The sequence below is a fragment of the Bombina bombina genome, chromosome 2 (assembly GCF_027579735.1).
Source record: "Bombina bombina isolate aBomBom1 chromosome 2, aBomBom1.pri, whole genome shotgun sequence".
In the NCBI taxonomy this organism is placed as follows: Eukaryota; Metazoa; Chordata; class Amphibia; order Anura; family Bombinatoridae; genus Bombina; species Bombina bombina.
The window spans coordinates 477,836,320-477,860,929 of NC_069500.1; the positions used below are offsets into that span (position 1 = coordinate 477,836,320).

The 24,610-nt window shown below is 38.6% G+C and overlaps 1 protein-coding gene across 1 annotated transcript in view; it reads left to right on the forward strand.

Moving 5' to 3' along the window:
- PLBD2 (phospholipase B domain containing 2) overlaps nt 1-24,610 on the forward strand; it is a 55,745-nt gene that overhangs the window by 2,190 nt on the left and 28,945 nt on the right. Inside the window, 8 exon segments of the mRNA XM_053702147.1 lie at nt 3,072-3,224; nt 3,739-3,839; nt 5,498-5,712; nt 8,149-8,243; nt 8,328-8,488; nt 9,926-10,021; nt 15,322-15,393; nt 17,386-17,538. Coding sequence (XP_053558122.1) covers nt 3,072-3,224; nt 3,739-3,839; nt 5,498-5,712; nt 8,149-8,243; nt 8,328-8,488; nt 9,926-10,021; nt 15,322-15,393; nt 17,386-17,538 — 1,046 coding nt within the window.

Sequence of the window (24,610 nt, forward strand, 5' to 3'; positions counted from 1 at the left end):
CGTAAACCTCCCAGAGCCCTTCAGTGCTAAAACATGGCTGCAATTAATGACCCAGAGGTCCCCTTCAGGGATGACTTGTTTAAACTATGGTGGCAAAAAATGATTAAACATTCCTTACAAAAGCCTTTGTAAATATGGCCTCCCTCATGCCAGAAGCTGCACTAACACCTGCAAACTTGGTCCTTTGATATATATATATATATATATATATATATAAAAATGTGTGTGTGTGTGTATATATAGTATATATAATATATATATATATATATATATATATATAATATATATATATATATATATGTGTATGTGTGTGAGCAATGATACTTTTTTTTTATTGGACTAAGTATATATTATAAATGTATAGTTAGTCCAATAAAAAGTATCATTGCTTAATGCAATACGTTTGTGATTTGAGATTATATATATATATATATTTGTGGTATTTGTTAAGGTGTTTGTGTGTACCTAAACTAACACATCAATAAGTATGATTAGGAAGCACATTTTACACACAAGACACAAATGATAGGGAACAAATGGGTTAACTAAACTGTACAACTCTGCAGAGAGGGAGGATGACCACACTTGCCCAGATTAAGAAGAGATAACCTCTGACTCCTCTTACCTCTCTTTCATTCAGCAAGGCTCTCTCAGCCAGAAAGAAGGAGGGGAAGGGGATTGCAGACAAGACAAAAGAAAACCCATCACCTTCAAAGTTAAAGTGATCACAAATCATAACCACACAGACACGTTTATTACAGCAGTTCGCTCTCATTGTTATCCTCTCTGCAGTACCAGATGTGTGGGTGTTAGGGTTGTGATTTGCGATCACTTTAACTTTTATTTTTCGCTCTCTCTTTACCTGACTAATGCCCTTTTCAACTGTTTGAGCTGCTGAACTTCAAGTGACAGCCAGCACACACTCCAAAACGGACAATTAACAAAAATCTGCCTGCTCGTTCTAGTCTAATAGGAACTTAATACTATACCCACACTATATATCTTTTTACAGCAGAACTCTCTCGCAGCTCTGTCAGGTATTGCAAATAAGTGCAGAAGGAGGAGAAGTATGAGAGTGCACTGCTGTAAAAAAGAAGAAAGTGTCTGCATTACATTTTAGGCTAGAACTACAACTTCATTACTCCTTGCGCTGTTATCTAGTGATTGATTGCATAAAGTAATACTGTGTTAATAAAGAAGAGGCTGTGCCCCAGATGGCATGTAGTTACTAATAGTGGACTCCAGCATTACCTGTCACTGCAGCACCACACGCTTCCAGCAGCAGCACACACTGTAAAACAATTGCGTGCAGCCTACCAGGCTGAGGCTCCCGCTCCCTCTGTCACGTGGTGCGGTGAGTCAACTTACTTGTCATGATGACATCAATCGCAGACGCCGGCCCGCATATGAGGATCCCTAATCCTGACCTGAATCCTCTGACTCCTGAGTCCTCCTCCGCTGGCCTGCCTGTGAGAGTGATATACTGTCTGAGACAGTACAGTACTGAGCCTGTGACTGTGAGACTGTCACTGAGACAGACACAGACTCAGTCACTGTAGAGATCTCAGATGGCACTGTGGCAGGCTGGCTGGTTTAGTAAGGTGACCACTGACTAAGGTCTTAGCCAGGGTTAAGTAACAGGCACCAGCGGCCGCAGCGCCGGCCGGTTTAACTTACAAAAGCAGCGGGGGGCCGGCAGCGGCGAGGGGGTTAAAGTAGTTTAATAAAAAAAAAAATTACTACACTGCAGCTTTAGTGGGGGAGTGTCTGAGTTAGTCAGTGTAACAGGACCGCAATTAATATTGCAAACTCAGCATTGACAAAGCTGCAGTGCAATTGCAAACATATTTATACACAGACAGCAGCCAGGGCCAGGCCTACCAGCCCAGCTGAGCTGTCGGCAAGCGTCCCACCGGGATTTTTCCCGGTATCCCGGCTGCCCAATCCGGCCCTGCTCTGTTGAGACTCTGGATTTCCTCCCTCCTGTGGATAAACCGAAAATCCAAAGGAATTCAGCACCAGGGTTTCTCCCTTTCAGGTGTACAGATGTGCAAGCTATCAAGGACCAGCACCACAGTCCGAAGTAAAATAAATCCAGAAAATGGATAGCTGAACTCAGTATTAAAAGCATATATATTTATTGAGCCAACATCATATCAAAAGACCACATTTCAGATTCACATCCTTAATCATGTCTGATTCATACATATTTTTGATGCCTTTAAATGGTCATTAAGCCACACCCGTTACACCCATGAACTCTATACAAATCTCCCTTATCCTAGGTTCTAATACAACTAGCACCATCTAGTGGTCACACAATATACTTTCTCATATTTTTATATTACTGGCAAATACTCCAGTCCATTTCCCTACTCATACCTCCAGGTGATATTGTCCCTAGCTCATACATCCAGAACAGTTCTCTACATTGTAATTGTTTTTTTCTATTACCACCCCTTCTTGGAGACCTAACCTGTTCCAGAATCTGAAATCTCAATTGACTCACCTGGTGACCTGCTGTTACGAAATGGTGAGAATCGGGTTCCTCCAAATCTTTACTTCTGATATTGCTCTTATGCTGATTTATACATTCACGTACTTTACAGGTGATCTCCCCTACATACCCCAAACCACAGGGACATTTAGTTAGATAGACCGCATAATTTGTGTTGCAGGTATAATACCTTTTGATCTTATATTTCGTACCCATCTGTGGGTGGGAACAGACAGGACCCTGTATCACACTATTACAATATTTTTCTTCCCTTTAAATTGTCTCCAAATATTTTCTTGCTTGGCTGTGTGTGAGGGGGAAAAAAATGTATTGTTTTGCAGTGGTTATTGTCTGAAGCCAGTTAGGTACAGTCATGTAACAGGATTAGACTGCAGTGTGTTTTTCCATTTCTGAGGATTAAAGAATCCAGTCTTCAGAGCTAAATAATGAAAATGTGTTGCAAAGTTCTGTTACTATGTATAACTAACCATTTGCTTTTGAAATCTCAATGTCTACTGTCCCTCAAAGTTGTTTAATATAAAAAAAAATTTTAACGTAATGTTCTTTTTTGCAGCTTATCTACATGCACTGGATGAACACACTTATGGGTTACTGTGGCCCTTATAAATATCAGACTGCATACTGTGAAAAGCTTCAGAATTATCTGCAGGCAAATCTGGACTGGATGCAGCAAGAGATGGAAACGGGAGGGGACTACTGGCACCAGGTATATTTTGATTTTGTGACTAATAAAAGATCCTGATTTTATGGTATAAGGCATTTGTTTTTCCCTGCATTGTACAGCTTAAAATCCAACCTTTAACTGATATATAATAACTTTATGCAACTCAAGTCCAAGACAGCCATTAAGTCCACTCCCACTGATTCACTTATTTGGAATTTCCATCTATTGTTTTAACTGGGTCACTGCAAGGCCCATAACTTTGATGGGACAGAAAATATGTTCAGACTTACACAATTTTTTAGCTTAATTTTGTTTTACCCACTGTATGCTGAGTATTTGTTTTCTTTGTTTGGTTTTCTTAGAAAGATATTCCTGTATTACAAAAGGATTTCACAATTTTCCAGTATTTCCCGCATTTCACAATTTCAAATCTGATACACTTGTTCTAATGTTAGAATCTAATACTTACTGATAACAAGTGGTAAAGCATATTAGGCCTGTAGGTTTGTAGGGTAGACTTGCTTTGAATTGATGGTGGGTTGTATCATTTCTGCAGATCCGCCTTGCTCTGCTCCAACTTAAAGGTCTGGAGGACAGTTACAATGGCCGTATTACCTTCCCACTGGACAAATTTACTATAAACCCATTTGGATTCCTGTAAGTTACTCAGTGCATTAGAGAACTGAATTTTTGACTGAATGTTATAATTTTACTGTTCCTTTATTAAAGAGTCATTGAAGTGCATTTGTTAATTAATTTTCAACCACATTTATCTGAAGGAAAGTTGCTGCACATGTGCAAACATATCATCAGCACTGGAATGCAGTAAAAGTAACATTTCAACATGACGGCACCTATTAATATTGAGGTCATTTCCTGCCTCCCTCTAGTATGCTTATAAATTGTATTTGGTATTTAATGTCCCCTTAAACTAACATTAGAACTTTTACTTTGCATATGATTTAAATAAGATGAGACATTGACAGCATATGTTGTTAATATGTGTATACAACAGAAGTGCTGATAATGAAGAGTGAAATGTATTGATGTGCCTTTCAAATGTGACTATAATGTCCTTTCTAGACTTATGGTGCCTCCGTAACAGTGAAAAAGATATGCATGGATCATTTTTGCATAATATAGTTATACCTTGTTTTTTTTAAATATCTAATGCCTATTATTACAGCCAGTCAGAGGACAAGTGTTTATTGCCATTGAGTAGCGACTTTAGTGGTAATGTTCATGCCCTAGTTAAAGGGACATTATACCCTCCATTTTTTTCTTTGCATAAATGTCTTGTAGATTATCTATTTATATAGCCCATAAAGTTATTTTTGTTTTTTTTTAAAGGGACACTGTAAGTAAATATTTTCTATGCCTGTTACTAACAAACTACCCCAAATACGCTTTTTATCAATAGCATTTCATTAACATATCTCTACCGTATAACAGAAATCTTGTCTGCAAATGTAATTGTTTTCCAAACCCACTCCGTGGGTATCCTTTGCTCTGTACCAATCCGTTTACAATACCTAGGTTTCAAAATGGCGCTTTAAAAAGTTTGTGCAACTTCGTCTTCAACAGGTCATATTGCGCATGCGCATTAGAGCCGCATTTAAATGCATACGTATTGGGAACGTATAGGTAGATAATGAGATGCAAATAAACACAATTTCATTGGTTTAAGTATTTTGAACACATAGTGCCAAAAATAGTGGGCAGGATAACGTGACATCATCAACGAATAAAAGATATAACTTTTATAACGTTATGAAACTTCGTTTTGGAGAAAATATAGGTCAGTAGGTTTTAATTAATGTTTATTAACTTTAATATGTTAGTTGTTTTGCTTAAAAATTATAACAGAAAGTAATCCTTTAAGTATAGTTTTGCTTATTTTTAATTAACATTGCTCTGATTTTCAGGCTTCTAACTAAGCCCCAAAGTTTTAGACGAATACCGTCGGATACCTTCTCCAGCTTGCTTCTGTTTGTGTAAAGGTTCTTGTCATATGCAAAAGAAGGGGGAGTTGGAGTGTCTTATTTCCCACCTGCAGTGGGCTTTCCAGCTACCTTTTCAACAGAGCTAAACCGAGAGCTTCTAAGTAATTTTTTAAACAGTTTTATACTGGAATTTTATATCAGTATCTGTGCATCTTATTCTTTATAGTAGTGTCTCTTACATGCAGTTATATGAAAATTGGTGTATACTGTCCCTTTTAATTATAGCTTATTGTAAGTAAAGCTTTTCAGTGTCCGTACATTATCGTTTGCAGCTGCTTCAATACTATTAATTTTTTTTCCATTCCCTGACAGACTCTTTCAGCTTGGAGGGGATCTAGAGGATCTTGAATCTGCACTAAACAAGTCAGAATCCAGCACACAGAAGGGAACCGGATCGTGCTCTGCCCTTATTAAACTTTTACCTGGAAACAAGGATCTATTTGTATCTCATGATACCTGGAACACCTACCAGTCCATGCTGAGGATTATAAAAAAATATACCCTACCCTTCCGTATCTCCCAAAATGGTGAGAGATGACACTATTGGTAGAATGTCTGTTTCCTTATCTTAATCCAACCATCTTGCCTCAGATAAAATCAAAAAGAATTCTGCAGTTGACTGAAATAAAGTAACACTATATCAATTCTTGTGATTTCTAACCTCTGCACAATATTAACCCCTTAATGACCAAGGACGTGCAGGGTACGTCCTCCAAAAAAATGTCCTTAACGACCAAGGACGTACCCTGCACATCTTTGGTCTTTGAAAGCAGTGGAAGCAATCCTGATCGCTTCCAGCTGCTTTCATGTTATTGCAGTGATGCCTCGATATAGAGGCATCCTGCAATAACTTTTTTAAGCAGTCCGATGCAGAGAGAGCCACTCTGTGGCCCTCTCTGCATCGGCTATTGATGGCTATGATCGTTGGTGGGTGGGAGCGTGTCCAGGGAGGCGAGTGGGTGGCCATCAGTAGAGGAGGGGGGCGGGATCGCGTGCGCGCGCGTGTGCACGTGTGAAACGCCATAAGTTAGCATTTTTAGTTGAAGAGGCACAAGGTGGGACTCAGTGGGAGAGAGGGTGGGAATAAAAAATATTAATGATCTGGGAGAGTGTGGGGGGTTGGGTGTTAAGGGGGGGCAGCTACACTACAGAAAAACTCAAAATAAACATTTGATTTAAAACTGGGTACTGGCAGACAGCTGCCAGTACCCAATATGGTGCACAATAAGGCAGAGGAGGGGGGTAGAGAGCTGTTTGGGGGGGGGGGGGGTGATCAGAGAGGTTGGGGCTTGGGGGGGGGGGGGGTCCTACACAGCAGAATTATTTTTTTTAAAAACAAAACAAAACTTTTATTTTAGTACTGGCAGACTTTCTGCCAGTACTTAAGATGGCGGGGACAATTGTGGGGTGGGGGAGGGAAGACAGCTGTTTGGGAGGGATCAGGGGGTGTGATGTGTCAGGTGGGAGGCTGATCTCTACACTAAAGCTAAAATTAACCCTGCAAGCTCCCTATAAGCTACCTAATTAACCCCTTCACTGCTACCCATAATACACGTGTGATGCGCAGCAGCATTTAGCGGCCTTCTAATTACCAAAAAGCAACGCCAAAGTCATATATGTCTGCTATTTCTGATTAAAGGGGATCCTAGAGAAGCATTTACAACCATGTGTGCCATAATTGCACAAGCTGTTAGTAAATAATTTCAGTGAGAAACATAAAATTGTGAAAAATATTTGCGTTTTTTTCAATTTGATCGCATTTGGCGGTAAAATGGTGGCATGAAATATACCAAAATGTGCCTAGATCAATACTTGGGGTTGTCTACTGCACTACACTAAAGCTAAAATTAACCCTGCAAGCTCCCTACATGCTCCCTAATTAACCCCTTCACTGCTGGGCATAATACACGTGTGGTGCGCAGTGGCATTTGGCAGCCATCTAATTACCAAAAAGCAACGCCAAAGCCATATATGTCTATTTCTGAACAAAGGGGATCCCAGAGAAGCATTTACAACCATTTATGCCATAATTGCACAAGTTGTTTGTAAATAATTTCAGTGAGAAACCTAAAATTTGTGAAAAAGTGAACGATTTTTTTTATTTGATGGCATTTGGCGGTGAAATGGTGGCATGAAATATACCAAAATGGACCTAGATCAATACTTTGGGATGTCTTCTAAAAAAAAATATATACATGTCAAGGGATATTCAGGGATTCCTGAAAGATATCAGTGTCCCAATGTAACTAGCGCTAATTTTGAAAAAAAGTGGTTTGGAAATAGCAAAGTGCTACTTGTATTTATGGCCCTATAACTTGCAAAAAAAGCAAAGCACATGTGAACATTGGGTATTTCTAAACTCAGAACAAAATTTAGAAACTATTTAGCATGGGAGTTTTTTGGTGGTTGTAGATATGTAACAGATTTTGGGGATCAATGTTAGAAAAAGTGTGTTTTTTCCATTTTTTTCCTCATATTTTATAATTTTTTTTTATAGTAAATTATAAGATATGATGAAAATAATGGTATCTTTAGAAAGTCCATTTAATGGCGAGAAAAACGATATATAATATGTGTGGGTACAGTAAATGAGTAAGAGGAAAATTACAGCTAAACACAAACACCGCAAAAATGTAAAAATAGCCTTGGTCCCAAACGGACAGAAAATGGAAAAGTGCTGTGGTCATTAAGGGGTTAAATGAAATTGGAAAGCACTCCTTATACTGCAAAAAAGTAATGCATTCAATAAAAAAGTGTGGTGTATCGATTGGATTACTTAGTAACCAAGAAAATATCTGATGAATTTGAGAGAAACTACTTTCAAAGATGACGTTTTTTCTGCCATCCTGCCTGGTCTTGCTACATAGCAAAGTCTTATCTATTCACAGAGTTATTAACTAGACTTATTCATCCATTGTATTTATTTCTCTCTGTTTTATTATAATAATATAATTTTATCTTAGGTGGAACTGTCATACCTGGCTCGGTTCAAACTTTTTCTTCTTACCCTGGCACAATTTTCTCTGGAGATGACTTCTATTTGCTAAGCAGTGGTCTGGTAAATACATTTCTAGATATTATTTTTGTCACAATACAAGGTAAGAAAAGGTTACTTTAATATAATCGTATCTCTATGTGGCAGGTGACGCTGGAGACAACTATTGGAAACAGTAATCCAGTACTTTGGAAGTACATTAACCCACAAGGCTCCGTCATGGAATGGTTGCGTAATATTGTTGCCAATAGGCTTGCAACAGGAGGAAAAGAGTGGGCCAACATTTTCTCAAAGTTTAACAGTGGAACGTGAGTCCCTCTACCTGTTATTGGGTATTAAGCAGAAGATTTATTTGGGGGGTCAACAACGTATATCTTCTATAAATGGTATTTATATATATATATATATATATATATATATATATATATATATATATATATATATATATATATCTATATCTCTGGATCATAGTAATTGGTTTCTTATACGTTATGTTGACTATTTACTAATTTCAATACTTCCTGATTACTAATTAAGGCAGACAATGAGTATATTGCAGTCCATATTCGGTCATTATTTAAAAGAAACACTGCTAGGCTATTGTGCTGCATTTTTTAAAAAAATTCTCAAGATATTTTATGTTCCAGAATCCAGGTTAAAACTCAAGATTTAAAGGGACAGTTTACTCAATTTTTCTACCTTTTTAATTTGTTCCTAATGATCCACTTTACCTGCTGGAGTTTATTAAATTGTTTACAAGTATTTTTTTTATCCTTATATTGGCATTTGAAATAGTTAATTTAGCCCGTGGTATCCCCACCTATTCTGAAAGTTTCTGGCCTTAGAGCTAAGCAATAGATAAACTGTGTAAACACAGCCAGCAGAAGAAATTACACTCCCAGTGGGGTATAGAAGAGATAAGGTAGTAACATGTTCATTTTCCATTGTTCTCTCCAAGTGTTGGTCTTTGGTTTACAGACAGATATAAGATAAATACTCATGTATATGTACACAATGTGATAAAGTAATGAGATCTGAATATACCTACAAGCTCAACCCATTTTATTAGGTTGTGGCATCAAAACACAAAATCAGCTTCTTTTTTTTTTTTTTTTTTTTTTAATACACAAATCTTAAAAAGCAAATTCTCATACACCTTTATACTCTCCAGTTAGTAGGAGAAAAAAAAAAGTAATTGGAAACACATTAAAGGAAAACCAATTTTACAGTATACTGTCTTTTTAAGTCCCCATAAATTAAATTAATTCACAAATGACAATAACAACCTGACGATACTTTTTTTATTTTTTTTAGTTTGCTTGTAAAAATTCTGCTTGCCCCACGTTTCTTAGAGAGAGAGAGCAAAAAGCTAATTCTGTCACCTAAGTATGCAGCATAATTCTCTGAACTGCCTGAACCAGCTACATATTTATCTCCCCTGATTATGACCAATTACAGCTTTTTGCACTGCTCTAAACAATCGCTGGGGACGTAATTTTTTGCATAATTGGGCTCAAGATTTGAGCACCATGGGACAGGTGCACATTTTCAGCAAAACCATGAACAATAATTCAATTATATTGCAATGTTTCCCATAAATAATGGAAAAAATAATTTTTTATTTTAATATTTTTGAAGTATTTAATTTGTGCCTTTCTGTTCCTAAAGAGTGTTGTTAATGTTTTTAATTCCCTTGAAATACCTTCTTTTTGTCTGTATTTTACATGAGTTTTCGTCTGTCTCAGATACAATAACCAGTGGATGATAGTGGATTACAATAAATTCCATGCTGGTCAGACAGAGGTTACCGCAGGCCTTCTCACTGTTCTTGAACAAATACCGTGAGTACAATACAACTCAACACGGTTTGAATAAAAGACATTATTTCTGTGAAAGCAATAAAATCAGTGTTTTTGTTAGTGAATTAATAGAGTGTTTAGATGTATATTGTACCATCGATGGTTGATGTAGAAACTGCAAAGATAAATGAATCCACGTAATCAGTGATCCTCTCAAACTGCCATAATTAATATAGGTTGCTACAGATTCACCTTACTCCAATGGTTCTCTCTAATTCATATCTGATAAATCTCTGTTTCTGAGGTTAAAGACCAAAGTGAGGATTGTACTTTTCATTGGGATCTCTTATCTCCAGCTATTCCTCACGCATAGATAGAACATAAAGAGTTCCCTTTCCTATTTATCTAAGAGAGGGCAATTTAAAAAAAATGTCTTGATTGCTAAAAATTGCTTAGCAAGTTTAATTTTTTTCTTGTATGGTTTGTGCCGCTAGTCCACCCAAGTAGAGGTTTAAAAGATGTTTGTTGGTTATTGAGAGTGACAGTTTTTTTTTGTTTTTTTTTGTTTTTTGCATCCCTGAAAATGTGCATGATAAGTGTTTGAATAAAATAACTCGCTTTTAATAGAATGTTAAAAGCCTCAACAAGTCCCAGGAGTGAAATAGCCAAAGTGCTTAAAATGGAAATTTTAGCTTGTTTTGATTATATCACATCTAAATGTTTAGTCTTTTTAGCTCGTAAAATAATTTTATTCTCCTTGATGTTCTTGTTGGTTCCATGTGACAAATTTGTTCTACCTTGTGGTATTTCCAATAAACTTTTATTGCTTAAACTGGGCTAATATAGGCCTAGATTTGGAGTTTGGCGGTAGCCTTGAAAACCAGCGTTAGAGGCTCCTAACGCTGGTTTTAGGCTACCGCCGGTATTTGGAGTCAGTCAGGAAAGGGTCTAACGCTCACTTTTCAGCTGCGACTTTTCCATACCGCAGATCCCCTTACGTCAATTGCGTATCCTATCTTTTCAATGGGATCTTTCTAACTCCAGTATTTAGAGTCGTGGCTGAAGTAAGCGTTAGAATTCTAACGACAAAACTCCAGCCGCAGAAAAAAGTCAGTAGTTAAGAGCTTTCTGGGCTAACGCCGGTTTATAAAGCTCTTAACTACTGTGCTCTAAAGTACAATAACACCCATAAACTACCTATGCACCCCTAAACAGAGGTCCCCCCACATCGCCGCCATTCGATTAAATTTTTTTAACCCCCTAATCTGCCGACCGCCACCTACGTTATACTTATGTACCCCTAATCTGCTGCCCCTAACACCGCCGACCCCTATATTATATTTATTAACCCCTAACCTGCCCCCCACAACGTCGCCGCCAGCTACCTACAATTATTAACCCCTAATCTGCCGACCGCAAAGAGCCGCCACCTACATTATAGCTATGTACCCCTAATCTGCTGCCCCTGACACCGCAGACCCCTATATTATATTTATTAACCCCTAATCTGCCCCCTCAATGTCGCCTCCACCTGCCTACACTTATTAACCCCTAATCTGCCGAGCGGATCTCACCGCTACTATAATAGTTATTAACCCCTTATCCGCCTCACTCCCGCCTCAATAACCCTATAATAAATAGTATTAACCCCTAATCTGCCCTCCCTAACATCGCCGACACCTAACTTCAATTATTAACCCCTAATCTGCCGACCGAATCTCGCCGCTATTCTAATAAATGGAATAACCCCTAAAGCTAAGTCTAACCCTAACACTAACACCCCCCTAAGTTAAATATAATTTAAATTTAACGAAATAAATTAACTCTTATTAAATAAATTATTCCTATTTAAAGCTAAATACTTACCTGTAAAATAAATCCTAATATAGCTACAATATAAATTATAATTATATTATAGCTATTTTAGGATTAATATTTATTTTACAGGTAACTTTGTATTTATTTTAACCAGGTACAATAGCTATTAAATAGTTAAGAACTATTTAATAGCTAAAATAATTACAAAATTACCTGTAAAATAAATCCTAACCTAAGTTACAATTAAACCTACAATTAAACAATGAAATAAACTGGCTAAAGTACAAAAAATAAAAAAATATTTACAAACATCAGAAAAATATTACAACAATTTTAAACTAATTACACCTACTCTAAGCCCCCTAATAAAATAACAAAGACCCCCAAAATAAAAAAATGCCCTACCCTACTCTAAATTACTAAAGTTCAAAGCTCTTTTACCTTACCAGCCCTGAACAGGGCCCTTTGCGGGGCATGCCCCAAAGAATTAATCTCTTTTGCCTGTAAAAAACATACAATACCACCCCCCCCCAACATTACAACCCACCACCCACATACCCCTAATCTAACCCAAACCCCCCTTAAATAAACCTAACACTAAGCCCCTGAAGATCTTCGTACCTTGTCTTCACCATGCCAGGTATCACCGATCGTTCCAGGCTCCGAAATCTTCATCTAAGCCCAAGCGGGGGCTAGACATCCATCATCCGACGGCTGAAGAAGTCCAGAAGAGGCTCCAAAGTCTTCATCCTATCCGGGAAGAAGAGTAGATCCGGACCGGCAACATCTTCTTCCAAGCGGCATCTTCTATCTTCATCCGATGAGGACCGGCTCCATCTTGAAGACCTCCACCGCGGACCCATCTTCTTCCGACGACGACTTCCCGACGAATGACGGTTCCTTTAAGGGACGTCATCCAAGATGGCGTCCCTCGAATTCCGATTGGCTGATAGGATTCTATCAGCCAATCGGAATTAAGGTAGGAAAATTCTGATTGGCTGATTGAATCAGCCAATCAGAATCCAGTTCAATCTGATTGGCTGATTCAATCAGCCAATCAGAATTTTCCTACCTTAATTCCGATTGGCTGATAGAATCCTATCAGCCAATCGGAATTCGAGAGACGCCATCTTGGATGACGTCCCTTAAAGGAACAGTCATTCGTCGGGAAGTCGTCGTCGGAAGAAGATGGGTCCGTGGTGGAGGTCTTCAAGATGGAGCCGGTCCTCATCGGATGAAGATAGAAGATGCCGCTTGGAAGAAGATGGTTGCCGGTCCGGATCTACTCTACGACTTTGGAGCCTCTTCTGGACTTCTTCAGCCGTCGGATGATGGATGTCTAGCCCCCTCTTGGGTTGGATGAAGATATCGGAGCCAGGACGGATCGGTGTGATACCCGGTGAGGTGAAGATAAGGTAGGATGATCTTCAGGGGCTTAGTGTTAGGTTTATTTAAGGGGGGTTTGGGTTAGATTAGGGGGTATGTGGGTGGTGGGTTGTAATGTTGGGGGGGGGGGTATTGTATGTGGTTTTTTTACAGGCAAAAGAGCTGAATTCTTTGGGGCATGCCCCGCAAAGGGCCCTGTTCAGGGCTGGTAAGGTAAAAGAGCTTTGAACTTTTGTAATTTAGAATAGGGTAGGGCATTTTTTTATTTTGGGGGGCTTTGTTATTTTATTAGGGGGCTTAGAGTAGGTGTAATTGGTTTAAAATTGTTGTAATATTTTTCTAATGTTTGTAAATATTTTTTAATTTTTTGTACTTTAGTTAGTTTTATTTAATTGTATTTATTTGTAGATATTTTATTTAATTTATTTATTGATAGTGTAGTGTTAGGTTTAATTGTAACTTAGGTTTATGATTTATTTTACAGGTAAATTTGTAATTATTTTAGCTATTAAATAGTTCTTAACTATTTAATAGCTATTGTACCTGGTTAAAATAAATACAAAGTTACCTGTAAAATAAATATAAATCCTAAAATAGCTATTATATAATTATAATTTATATTGTAGCTATATTAGGATTTATTTTACAGGTAAGTATTTAGCTTTAAGTAGGAATAATTTATTTAATAAGAGTTAATTTATTTTGTTAGATTTAAATTATATTTAATTTAGGGGGGTGTTAGTGTTAGGGTTAGACTTAGCTTTAGGGGTTAATCCATTTATTAGAATAGCGGTGAGCTCCAGTCGGCAGATTAGGGGTTAATGTTTGAAGTTATGTGTTGGCGATGTTAGGGAGGGCAGATTAGGGGTTAATACTATTTATTATAGGGTTAGTGAGGCGGATTAGGGGTTAATAACTTTATTATAATAGCGCTGTGGTCCGCTCGGCAGATTAGGGGTTATTAAGTGGAGGCGACGTTGTGGGGGGCAGATTAGGGGTTAATAAATATAATATAGGGGTCGGCGATGTTAGGGCAGCAGATTAGGGGTACATAGGGATAATGTAATTAGCGGTGGTTTACGGAGCGGCAGATTAGGGGTTAATAATAATATGCAGGGGTCAGCGATAGCGGGGGCGGCAGATTAGGGGTTAATAAGTGTAAGGTTAGGGGTGTTTAGACTCGGGGTACATGTTAGGGTGTTAGGTGCAGACGTAGGAAGTGTTTCCCCATAGCAAACAATGGGGCTGCGTTAGGAGCTGAACGTGGCTTTTTTGCAGGTGTTAGGTTTTTTTTCAGCTCAAACAGCCCCATTGTTTTCTATGGGGGAATCGTGCACGAGCACGTTTTTGAAGCTGGCCGCTTCCGTAAGCAACTCTGGTATCGAGAGTTGCAGTGGCGTTAAATATGCCTGTACGCTCCCTTTTTGGAGCCTAACGCAGCCATTCTGTGGACTCTCATTACCAGAGTTATTTTAAAGGTGCGGCCAGAAAAAAGCCAGCGTTAGCTACGCGGGTCGTTACCAACAAAACTCTAAATCTAGCCGACAGATTGTTAACAATAAAAAAAGCAAAAAAAAAAAAATTGTTTGTGCATGAAAGTACTAAGAATGATCTTTATAGGAAATACCAGAACAACTCAATTAATATAAATACGCTAAAACTAAAGCTGGAACAAAGCTTTTCAATATTTAGAGTCTATGCAGTAGTGTGTCTGAAGCAAGATTCTTTTAATAAAGCATTTATTTTTATGGTCCTAAAACATTTTGTAGACATTCACATATGTAAGAGAGAGCCTTGAGTTTTCATCAGTTGGCAATAATAAAGAGAAATTCTAGAAAATTGCCACAATCTCATGGAGAAAATTACATATGGTGGTGGGTTCCCCCCCCCCCCCCCCCATCAACCTTGATATTTGTTTTTCTCCTTGTACAAATGCCATAATTTTGTTTTTTGCAAAACTACGGAAAAGTGTTGTAATTAAAATGTGTTTAATTAATGACTTACCTGAACAAAAATCTCTAAATATAGTGTTGAGAGTTTGAAATTTCAAAATATAAAACCATCACCACTATTACTGACTAATGGCTCTAAGCATTTCCATATTTTCATCCTTTAATAGTTTTCCATCTCTATTTCAGGGGTATGGTGGTTACTGATGATAAATCAGAGGAGCTTTATCGCAGAGGTTATTGGGCCAGTTACAACCTCCCGTAAGTGTTGTGTGTGTGTGTGTTTTTAGCGATTATTGTGCTAATTACACAAAACCTGTTCATAAAGTTGCAGGCAGAAGTTTTAAACATCGTTCCATAGGAGGGTTTTTATTTTATCCAACACGTAATCTCTAGGTAGTGGGGAGAGACCTTTTCATCTTATATTACTTTAATCATTGTTAGCCCCTAAAATAAATTGATTAGTACAATTTATAGTTTCAGGAGAAATTGGTGCAGGCCCTTAAAATAATTATCAAAATAAATGTGAAAGAGATATGGATCAAAGGGATAATCATCCTTTAGCTCCAAAAGTAAGGGAATTCAGCACTCTTTAAATTTGAAACAGTGGGCTATTTATTTTCATTTTTTACAGTCATCCACTTGATACAAAGAAACACCTGTGCAGAAATTGCTACAGACTCATTGCTACATTCAAATTAGCAAGTTATTGCATCCCCAACATAATACTTATTTACAAAAACATAGCAAGTTATAACACATCCAACTCGCTATTTAAACACATAGTGTCCTTTAAGGTGTAAAGATGCAAACCAATCCTGCAAATAAAGATGCATTCACATTAAGAGGAGTTGCAGGCTTAAATCTCTAACAATATAAGCTCTATGGTTTCACATTTTCTTTAAGCTTATGAGCATTTGTTTCCTTTAGAGGTAGTCCCATAAATTATGAAAAGAGGTGCACCTCATAAATATAGAAGCTTGCACGGAGAACTTATAGGAAAAAGTCACTGAGTGTTACGCCTGCTGACCGCGGTTTTCACCGCACTCAAGGTCTATAGGCCTCTTCTTTTTAAGATCACTTATGACTTTTTCTTTAGCTCTAAACAGTTCATAAAGAGATCATTTTCTTTAAGCAAGGCATTAAAGATTTCACATACCACCTCCACTGGAAAGCCTCATACGTCCTGTATTCCTCAGTAGACCCATCAGTGATGCTGCTACTAGCCGCAGACTTGCTGATTTCCCATGTAGCTCCACTCTGATTGCTCACCTGATCCGGTTACAGGTCTTTAAAGTCCAGATAAAATCGTCCAGAGAGTATGCGATCTGCCATAGAGCGCCTGGTGTGTGACATCATCTTTTTATTTTTCGTGGCTGCTTGTTTGTCCAAGAATCCTGTTGGCTTTTAAGCAAATTTTGGACAGGTTTTTTCCTGCCTATTGTCCATTTGTTGCTCCAAATAGGTTCCCTCGTTAGTGCTGATGTTTACTTCTCCTCAAAATTTTTACTTGCACAAGCGTTTGCATCTTTGTCAGTATTAAGCCTTCTCAACAAAACTTTTGCCAACGACATGTTCGTTTCACTACATACAAACTGAAATGGGGCTTCATCAGAGCTCCAATCAATAATAATGTACAAATGGTGTTATACCCGTTTTAACTAGGCCTATTTAATTTATATAATCTTTTCCTTGTTCTATTCACTGCATACTGCTTCTAGAAGGCACAGCAGTATACTAAGCAGATTTATACATTGTAACTCATTTTAATAAAATGATGCATTTTACATTTCTAATCCATGTGTATCACCATATGAATCGGGGGTTTGTATTGGTCTACATGAGATTTCATTTTAATAAAATGTGTATGTAATTGTAAGAACTATTATGTGCATATACTCAACTACCAGTAGTCTAAAATAAACAAAAAGAAGCTTTGCACTTATGAGATCTGTCAATGTGCAGAGCTGCAGACAGTAACAACTATCTAATCTCAGAGAAAGGCAGGAAGAAATGTTATTAGAAACACTAAAGCACTAAAAAAAAAAAGAGTGGCTCTTGCATAAGTAAATCCTGGTTCTATTGCTTTAGAACCCCCTAATATGCTAATGAAAAGCACATTTACATAAATCATACAAAAAATATGTTCCTTATTGCAAAAAATGCCCATGCAGCAACATTTTAAATGAGGTGTGAATGCCTTTTTTTTTTTATTTTTTTTTATTTTATTTTTTCCTCTTCCCCCCCCCCCAGGTATTTTGAGACCGTTTTTAATGCTAGTGGAGTGCCAGCCCTTGTGGATAAGTATGGTGATTGGTTTGACTACCACAAGAATCCACGTGCTCAAATATTCCAAAGGGATCACATGCAGGTGAAAGATCTGGCTTCCATGATTCATTTGATGAGGTGAGAAGGTGATCTGTTATAAAGATCCTTTTTGATTCTTTTATATGATTTTGTCATTTCACTTTATATTCCATACCCTAAGTATTGTTGGAGATATTCAACCTTGACTCAAGGGTGGTAAATTCATAAGTAAATAATAGTTCTACAAAAGTTAAAGGGACAGTATACACCAATTTTCATATAACTGCATGTAATTAGACACTACTACAAAAACCACCTTCTGCAAGTGTACTTTCTGTCTCTTTGTGTTGAAAAGAGATTTAAAAAGCATGTAATAAAATTAAAAGTCCTATCTGAATAATGAAAGTTTAATTTATACTAGACTGTCCCTTTTTTAAATCCTCATACGGATCCAAATTGGGACATGGAAATCCTTATTAGTTAAGGATACATCCTTTGGACGAATATAACACTGTATGGGCTAAAGGTGTTCTGTGAGAGACTTAACAACCGAGGATGTGCAGGGTATGTCCTCAAAAAACAAAACAAACAAAAAACCAAACAGTTAACACCTGAGGACGTACCCTGCACGTCCTCGATGTGGAAAGCAGCTGGAAGCGATCCTGCTCACTTCCAGCTGCTTTCCGGTTATTGCAGTGATGACTCGATATGGAGGCATCCTGCAATAACCTTTTGTAGCCATCCGAGGCAGAGAGAGCCAGTCTGTGGCCCTCTCTGCACCGGACATCCATGGCTTACTTCGTTGGTGGGAGCCTGTGTGGGAGGCGGGTGGCGGTCTTCGATGGCCCTGGTGATGTGGACGGGGGCGGGATCGTGGGCGCGCACGGAGAGGGAGCGGGTGGGAACCGCTACACTACAGAAAAATATGTATTTAAATTGGGTAAAAAAAGGGCTATAAAAAGTAAAAAAAAAAAAAAAATCAGTCAGGTGGTGGGGGTTGGTGTGTGTGTGTGTGTGAGCTACATTACAGAAAAAAACACACGCAAAAACTTTGTATTGACAGAACCGAAGATGACCCCCAATAAGGCACAGGGGGAGGGTTAGAGAGCTGTTTTGGGGGGATCAGGGAGGTTGGGGGCTAAGGGGGGATCCTACACAGCAGCATATGTAAATATGCTTAAAAAAAAATTAAAACTTATTTTAGTATTGGCAGACTTGCTGCCAGTACTTAAGATGGCGGGGGCAATTGTGGGGGAGGGAAGGGAGCTGTTTGGGAGGGATCAGGGGGTGGGATGTGTCAGGTGGGAGGCTGATCTCTACACTAAAGCTAAAATTAACCCTGCAAGCTCCCTACAAACTACCTAATTAACCCCTTCACTGCTAGCCATAATACACATGTGATGCGCAGCAGCATTTAGCGGCCTTCTAATTACCAAAAAGCAGCACCAAAGTCATATGTCTGCTATTTCTGAACAAAGGGGATCACAGAGAAGCATTTACAACCATTTGTGCCATAATTGCTCAAACTGTTTGTAAATAATTTCAGTGAGAAACCTAAAATTGTGACAAATTTAACGTTTTTTTTTTTTTTTATTTGATCGCATTTGGCGGTGAAATGGTGGCATGAAATATACCAAAATGGGCCTAGATCAATACTTGGGGTTGTCTATTACACTAAAGCTAAAATTAACCCTAGAAGCTCCCTACATGTTCCCTAATTAACCCCTTCACTGCTGGGCATAATACACGTGTGGTGCGCAGTGGCATTTAGCAGCCTTCTAATTACCAAAAAGCAAAGCCAAAGCCATATATGTCTGCTATTTATGAACAAAGGGGATCCAAGAGAAGCATTTACAATCATTTATGCTATAATTGCATAAGTTGTTTGTAAATAATTTCAGTGAGAAACCTAAAGTTTGTGAAAAAGTGAACAATTTTTTTTTATTTGATCGCATTTGGCGGTGAAATGGTGGCATGAAATATCCCAAAGTATTGATCTAGGCCCATTTTGGTATGTCTTCTAAATATAAATATATACATGTCAATGGATATTCAGGGATTCCTGAAAGATATCAGTGTTCCAATGTAACTAGCGCTAATTTTGAAGCAAAGTGCTACTTGTATGTATGGCCCTATAACTTGCAAAAAAAAGCAAAGAACATATAAACATTGGGTATTTCTAAACTCAGGACAAAATTTAGAAACAATTTAGCGCTTTTCTTTTTTTTTTTTTTTTTGGTGGTTGTAGATGTGTAGCAGATTTGGGGGTCAAAGTTAGAAAAAGTGTGTGTGTTCCATTTTTTTTTTTTTTTTTTTTTTTTTTTTTTTCCTCATATTTTATAAAAATTTTTTATAGTAAATTATAAGATATGATGAAAATAATGGTATCTTTTGAAAGTCCATTTAATGGCAAGAAAAACGGTATATGTGTGGGTACAGTAAATGAGTAACAGGAAAATTACAGCTAAACACACACACCACAAAAATGTAAAAATAGCCGTGGTCCCAAACGGACAGGAAATGGAAACGTGCTGTGGTCATTAAGGGGTTAAAAGGGACAGTCAAGTCGAAATTTTTTTTTCAGGATTTAAATAGGGAATGCAATTTTAAACAACTTCCCAATTTACTTTTACCGCCAATTTTGCTTTGTTTTCTTGGTATTCTTAGTTGAAAGCTAATTCTAGGAGGTTCATATGCTAATTTCTTATACCTTGAAGCCTGTCTCTAAACTGAACGTATTTTGACCACTAGAGGGCATTAGCTTATGTGTTTCATATAGATAACATTGAGCTCATGCACCTGAAGTTACCTTGGAGTAAGCACGGATTGGCTAAAATGCAAGTCTGTCAAAAGAACTGAAATAACAGAGGTGTATTTCTATAACGGTGTTGGTTATGCAAAACTGGGGAATGAGTAATAAAGGGATTATCTTTCTTTTTAAACAACAATAATTCTGGTGTTGACTGTCCCTTTAAAGTTTATTGATTTGGCTGGGGGACTCTTAATCTTTATTGTGATCGATAGAGAAAAGATGCTGCATTCTGAGTAGTTTCAGTGAATTGCAGGGCACTATATTAGAATATTTATATAATCGGACATAGATCAGCTTAAGAGAGGCTTATTTAGATAACGGTCAAAGAAACTTTGAGCTGTTTACTTTTTCTCGCTCAGTGGCACAGTTTTTCAATCCGCTCACATGTTTGCACTTCCGGTATATTGAAGCGTTGCTTAGTGAGCTTGTATTGCGTTGTAGTGTATCGCATTGTGGAGCTCTGTCGGCTTTAAATTTTTGCCATTTTTCTCATCATCGGATTGCTCTGTGGTAAGAGGAGAAGATCATTACAGGAAAGTCTCGCTTCTTGACTAGTGGGGTATCAATCCTGTTGTCTGGTAGGAGCTTCAGGCAATCTGAGGTTGCTTTGAAGGATCTTTTTATTGCTCTTTAAATTTCTAATAAAATTTACTTTCTTTTACAATAATATTTATTGGCTGAATTCTGTAATTATGGATTCAGAGTAAGATCAGTCTGTCTGTCTGTTAAGTGCTTACTATGTTTAGAGGCTCATTGTTTTGCCAATGCAATTTTGTTCCTCATGCTTATCTAAAACATTAAAATTTAAAGACAAATTACTCCCTTCTGAGCCAAATGTCTCTCAGGATAATGTTGTGTGTGACATGCCTCGGCTTTCTCCTCAAACGTCCCAAGCCTTAATGGTTTCCCATACTATGCCTTCTGTGTCCTCTTAACCTCCTGGGGGTGTTTATTTACCTGGGGATTTTGCCGCTCAGATTACTTCTGCAGTATCGGCGGCTTTGTCAGCTTTCCCTTCTTCGGGTAAGTGTAAAAGGAAATCTAAACATTTGTCCGCTAGTAAGGCTTCTGACCCCTCTAAATCTGCGCTGGTCAACCTTTCTCAATTGTCTGAGGAGAATACTTCAGTTGCTTCTGAAGGTGAAATTTCAGACTCTGACACTTTGGCGGAGAAATCTTCAGAATCTGATGAGGTTAATTTTAGCTTAAGCTTGAAGACCTCCGGTTACTAAAAGAGGTTCTAGCTACTTTGGACGACTCCCAAGACGTTATCTAAACTAGATAGTTTATGATTCTCCATCTTCTGATGGTTTTTATTGTTCTTAGGAAAATGTCTGAAGTTAAAGCTTAAGAATGAGATAAGCCAGGGTTTTCTTTTTCCTCTTTTCCCCTGTTTTTTAAAAAAATGTTTCCTGTTGCTGACTCTATTCGAGACTCATGGCGCACTGTACCTAAAGTAGGAGTTATCTCTACTCTAGCTAAAAGAACTACCATTACTTTAGAGGATAGTATTTGTTTTAAGTATTCAATGGATAAGAAGCTGGAGGCTTACTTTAAAAAAAAAAAAAAAAAAGTACATCCATCAGGGTTTACAGTGGCAACCTGCGGCAAGTATTGCCACGGTTGCGGGAGCAGCATCTTATTGTACCGATGCCCTTTCTGATCTTATTTCAGAAGAGACTATGGTAGAGGAGATCCAAGATATAATCAAAGCTCTTAAACTAGCAAATACCTTTTTATCTGTGATGCCAACATTCAGGTAATTAGACTGGGAGCTAAAATGTCTAGCTTCACTGTGCGAGCTTGCAGAGCTCTATGGTTAAAATCTTGGTCGGCTGATGTTTCTGGCTTTACCTTACAAGGGTAAAACTCTATTTGGGCCCGGTCTGGCGGAACTTATTTCAGAGATTACGGGTGGAAAGTGATCTTTCCTACCTCCCAGGATAAGAAAAATAGACCTAAAGGTCGTCAGACATCTAATTTTCGTTCTTTTTGCAACTTTTAAGGGACAGAAGTCTTCCTTTTCTTCCAGACCAATCCAGGTCCTCTTGGAAATCCATCCAGCCTTGGAATAAGGGAAAGCAAAACAAGAAAACTTCTGTTGATTCTAAATCAGCATGAAGGGTCTGCAACCGATCCGATTTTTGTATCAGGCAGGCTTTTGTTTTTTTTTCGACAGACTTGGATACGAGATGTCCCAGATCTGTTGACATAATATCCCAGGGTTTCAAAATAGGATTCAAGTATTGCCCTCCAAGGGGCAGATTACTCCTGTCAAGACTATCCTCAAACTGGGTAAAGAGGGAGGCCTTCTTAAATTGCATAGAGGACCTATCCTCCCTGGGAGTTATTGTTCCAGTCCCTCTAGAGGAACAAGGTCTAGGATTCTATTCAAATCTATTTGTGGTTCTCAAAAAGGAGGGAACTTTTCGTCCAATCCTAGTCTTAAAGTGCCTCAACAAATTCCTCAGGGTTCCGTCCTTCAAGATGGTAACTATTTGTTCCATTCTTCCATTGTTTCAGGAAGGTCAGTTCATAACTATATACCTGAAGGACGCATATTTACATGTTCCCATTCACAGAGATCATCACCAGTTTTTACGGGTTGCCTTTCTGGACAAGTATTTCTAATTTGTTTCACTTCTGTTTGGTCTTGCTATGGCTCCCAGAATATTCACGAAGGTTCTGGGAGCTCTATTGACTGTGATCAGATCCCAGGGAATTGCTGTGGCGCCTTATCTAGACGGCATCTTGGTTCAGGCGTCTTTTCTACTAGCAAAATCTCATACAGAGATGTTGTCTTTACTACATTTCCACAGGTGGAAAATGAATCTGTAAAAGAGTTCTCTAGTTCCAGCTACAAGAGTGTGTTTCCCAGGGACAATCATAGGTTCCCGGTCCATGAAGATTTTCCTGACTGGCGTCAAAATCAAAACTTTGCTTCTTGTCTTTCTCTCCAGTCTGTTATTCGTCCATCAGTGGCTCAATGCATGTAGGTGATTGGTCTGATGGTGGCTTCCATGGACATTTCTGTTGCTCGGTTCCATCTGAGACCTCTGCAGCTATGCATGCTCAGTCAGTGGAACGGAGATCATTCAGATTAATCGCAGATGATAGATCTGGATCCACTAACAAGATTATCTCTCTCGTGGTGGATTTCAAAGGAGAACTTTGCTCGGGGCACTTGCTTCCTTAAACCCTCCTGGGTGATTGTGACCACAAATGCCAGCCTATCATGCTGGCGAGCCGTTTGGGGCTCTCTAAAAGCTCGGCCTGTGGACTTGGGAGGAGTCCTCTCTCCCCATAAATATCTTGGAGTTGAGAGCAATCGTCAATGCCTTGGTAGCTTGGCCTCAGTTATCTTTAGTCCGGTTTATCAGATTCCAATCGGACAACATCAGCCACCAGGGAATTGGCTATGAAGGAAGTGGCTCACGATTGTCTCCTATCTGCCATCCACATTCCAGGAGTGGACACCTGGGAGGCGGATTTTCTGAGCAGGCAGACTTTTTATCCCGGCGAGTGGGCTCTCCATCCGGAAGTGTTCTCTCTGGTAACCCGCAGGTGGGGGGTTCCAGAGTTGGATCTGATGGCGTCTCATCAAAAACGACAAGGTTCCAAAGTACAGATCAAGGTCAAGAGATCCTCAGGCCGCTCTGATAGATGCTCTAGCGGTTCCTTGGATTTTTTCTCTGGCATACCTGAGAATTTTTCCTGTCTAATTGTACCTATGCTTTCTGTTCTACATTATGTGACCACTCGACTATCCTCTGTAGGATGACTGCGTTTCTGTATGTTTTTAACTCAGGGAGGCCCAGTTCGCCTCTGTCCCTGGGCAAGTACATAGTCCGTCTGGGAAGGCGGGGCTTAACTTTAGCCCATACGTACTGTTCGATCAATCTTTGGAGCTGGTCTAAGTAACCAGCCGGGAGGGCAATGGGGACCGTTTGGAAAATATATAAGATCCTAGGGAGGACATTCATTTTAATAACTCCCACCCTTTCCAGCCAGGAAAGAGGCCTATTACTCCAGGAGGATAAGTCGGCTGCAATATTATGTTTGAGGGTCCCATAGTTGTGCTTAAAGAGGTCTGAAGGTTCAGAGGTGAGGTGTATTCCCAGGTATTTTAATTTTTCTTTGGCGATTTTAATGTTGCATTTTATATGTAATGTCTGTATGATCTTGGGGCATGTATTAACATTTAAAAGCTCTGATTTACTAAGGTTAAGGAGAAAATTAGATACACCGCCAAATGTTTCCAGCTCACCCAGAAGTTCAGGAAGAGACTTTTCGGCATTTGTGATGGTATAGAGAACATTGTCGGCATATAGTGCCTGTTTATACTCGGTGTGGTCAATT